Source organism: Coffea arabica, chromosome 8e (genome assembly GCF_036785885.1).
Source record: "Coffea arabica cultivar ET-39 chromosome 8e, Coffea Arabica ET-39 HiFi, whole genome shotgun sequence".
NCBI lineage: Eukaryota > Viridiplantae > Streptophyta > Magnoliopsida > Gentianales > Rubiaceae > Coffea > Coffea arabica.
The window spans coordinates 7,444,849-7,447,944 of NC_092324.1; the positions used below are offsets into that span (position 1 = coordinate 7,444,849).

Here is a 3,096-nt window from a genome sequence, read left to right on the forward strand (position 1 = left end):
TTCTACCAAGGCTATGATTTGATGTCTTCAAGTTCAATAGCACACTAGTAGCGTCAATGAGTTTTGTCCAAGTAAAAAAAAACCTTGATTAATTACTTAATCTTATATTCATCCTTCATAATCAGGAGTTATTATTTTGGATATGAAATTAGGAGTTATTATTGGCACTTCCGTTGACATTTTTTATTATTTGAGCTAGACAAAAATATTCATCCTTCATGGAGTTCACTATCACTCCCTTGCTATCAAACTGTGATTAAAATGAAATGTAGGGATGTTTTTATATTTTACATGTAGAAAAGTCAAGTGGAGTGAACAATTCTATAAAAGATGACTTTGATAATCTGGTGCAAGTTGATCTACCGAACGAAAAAACTGCTGACAATAACCTTTTTCTGCTTTTCATAATCAGATCATCCAAATTTGATGTATTTAGGGTTGGTATATGTATATGGGATCAAGAATAATGCACTGTATGCACTGTGAAGAGTTTGTCTGCATATATTAGTTTGATAAGTTACACTTATAATTCAATACATTTGCTAACTTAGCATTTGTTTTTTGTAGGCACAAGAACTGGGAAATAATGATGATAGTGATCAACAAGTTGCTAAAGATGAATGATCAGTGCAAAAATCTTGGATGGTGTGAAGTTATACATTTATACACCTCGGAATCTATCTACTATTTTCTTTCTGTTCCCTTGTAGAAGAGGGATCATAGATTTTTATACACATCATTCCATATTTTGTTTTCCTCTTTCTGAGGTTTGAGCACAATGAAATTGATGATTATGCTGCCAAAATTCAAATAGTGCTAAAAGTCGTAGAGAAAATGAACTAGAATGAAAAAATTGCTATACAAAATTTATATTGACGTGCAAGACATAATGAACTAGAATTGCGGAATCAAACCGTAATGTTATGTTTTAAAGCCACAAAAGCAAGCCATGGAGACCAAAGCCAATAATTTTCAACTTTGACATGAAATAACGTCTTAGCTACACTTAATCAGACAAGGGGAATATCCACAACACCTTCCCAGGTATTTGGGATTTCACTTATCATCTTACAATCAAAGCAAAAGGCTGACGATCGCACACACAATTAACTTGAGTCTGCATAGCTCTAGTCTATTTATTTCCTCTCAAAGATACTGCAACAATATATGCTTAAAACACGCGAACACTGAAGAGAAGCATGCCAACCCCTTATTCAGTAATAGTAGTAGATCGAAATAACATGAACCCCTAGAATGCAATCTCTGAAGCAGAATTTACTTCTGAAGTCTCTAGAATGCAAAAGCAAGACATTGTAAATCAAACCAATCGTAACAAGCTCTAGAATGCAATCTCTGAAGCAGAATTTACTTCTGAAGTCTCTAGAATGCAAAAGCAAGACATTGTAAATCAAACCAATCGTAACAAGCTCTAGAATGCAATCTCTGAAGCAGAAACACAAGGAGAGGCTTTGTGCTGGTCAGACACTGCAATACAGCATTGGCATAACAACTGCACAGTAAAATGAAAGAAATCTTGAATATACTTGACAAATAATAAAAAACCCTATGAAATTTGTTTCAGTACATTATTGCATTAAGAGTCTGTACATTTCCTATATCTATAAAATTTTTCTAGATCTATTGATATGTAAAAGCACAAGAAAAGCAGGAAAAATTTTGAAGAAATACCTGTTTCCACAATTTATAAGACCTCTTGGAGACATGTTGAAAACTTCATACTGAAAGAACTTCACAAAATCTTCATACGGAAATAGCATCTGTGAAATAAAAGAAAAAAATATATCCATAAACTTTCATGAATGACTACCCCCAGAATACATCATTTAGATTCATCAATCAAGCAGCTTAAGAACTGGCAAACAAAATCTTTGCTGAAATGTTTCAAACAGATGCATTACTCCTATTTAATATTTTTGCTCTATCTGTTTAAATGATAATAGAACTGCTCCTATAATTCAGACCTTAACTTTCTTATGCTGGTCAGAATTTACTTCTGAAGTCTCTAGTCTCTCAAGTTTTGAAGGCTTCATGAAGCCAATCATCTTCATAATTCCCATGCCAGTAACCCCATTACTTCCTTGTGAAGGGCCAGCATCCTTTGTTCGATTAATTTCTGTTTCATAACCATTTGTTAAGTAAACATCACAGATCAGCAGGGACAAATCAGAAAATGATGCTTCTTTCAGACTTACTAGACTCATAACAATTACTCTTAAGCCTCAGAAGAGAACAGCTAGATACATTTTTTAGGAATAAAACTAAGAATAATTAGATATATCTTTCCAAATCCTTTATTTTAAATCACTGTAATTTTGTTATGCATTCTAGCAAAACTTGTTCAGTAAGAATTATAGAATACCGCAATTAACCGCAGTTTTATATTCTTACAGTATATGCAGATACAAATTACTTGCAAATGTGCTCAAAACCAACACTAAGATCATACCAGTACCAAACAGACTTGCACCGTTTACAACGAGTTGTACTTTGACCAAAGCATCCTGCACAGAGAAACTTTCTGAATTGTTTGGCAAGCATAACACAGGGACAACAGTAGTAGCAGTCATTGCTTCAACTCCAAGAGATTCTTCAGCTGCCTGTTGAGTAAGCAAGCTAACCCTCTTTTTTTTTCGTTGACTTGCTCCATTTTCCTAGCAAGATATATGTAACCAGGGGAAGCACAACAAAGACCAGAAACAAAGCTGGTATATCAGTTTCCCTTGGCTCAAGCATGTCCTCACCAAAACAATCATGTCCCGTTTTCCTCTAAAACCTCTTTGGCATGGCAGATCGCACTTAACTATATGTAAGAATTATAGAAACAACACAGAGATTAGCTAAGTAGACAACATCATCAACTTCATCATTCAACTCAATTGACTAATCTGCTGCACATCATTATATAAGTGAGTATCAACCAACCATCACAGTTAAAGGCTATGACAGCTATAATTTGAGAACAGATTTCAGAAAGGAGTCACAATAAATCTGAATGACAGAATAATGGGCTTAGAAAACTGCGGGAAAACAAAGGCAAGAAAAACCTTCGGAAAAAATGATTCATGACGCCTAGGC

At 34.3% G+C, this 3,096-nt stretch overlaps 1 protein-coding gene across 1 annotated transcript; it reads right to left on the reverse strand.

Moving 5' to 3' along the window:
* Window positions 1-1,380: 1,380 nt before the first annotated feature.
* LOC113704473 (ubiquitin carboxyl-terminal hydrolase 15-like) lies at window positions 1,381-2,588 on the reverse strand. The gene is made up of 4 exons (XM_027226376.1): window positions 2,432-2,588; window positions 1,983-2,212; window positions 1,690-1,778; window positions 1,381-1,510 (listed from the first exon to the last, which is right to left on the reverse strand). The coding sequence occupies exons 1-4, from the start codon at window positions 2,586-2,588 to the stop codon at window positions 1,381-1,383; spliced, it is 606 nt and encodes a 201-aa protein (XP_027082177.1).
* Window positions 2,589-3,096: the final 508 nt, after the last annotated feature.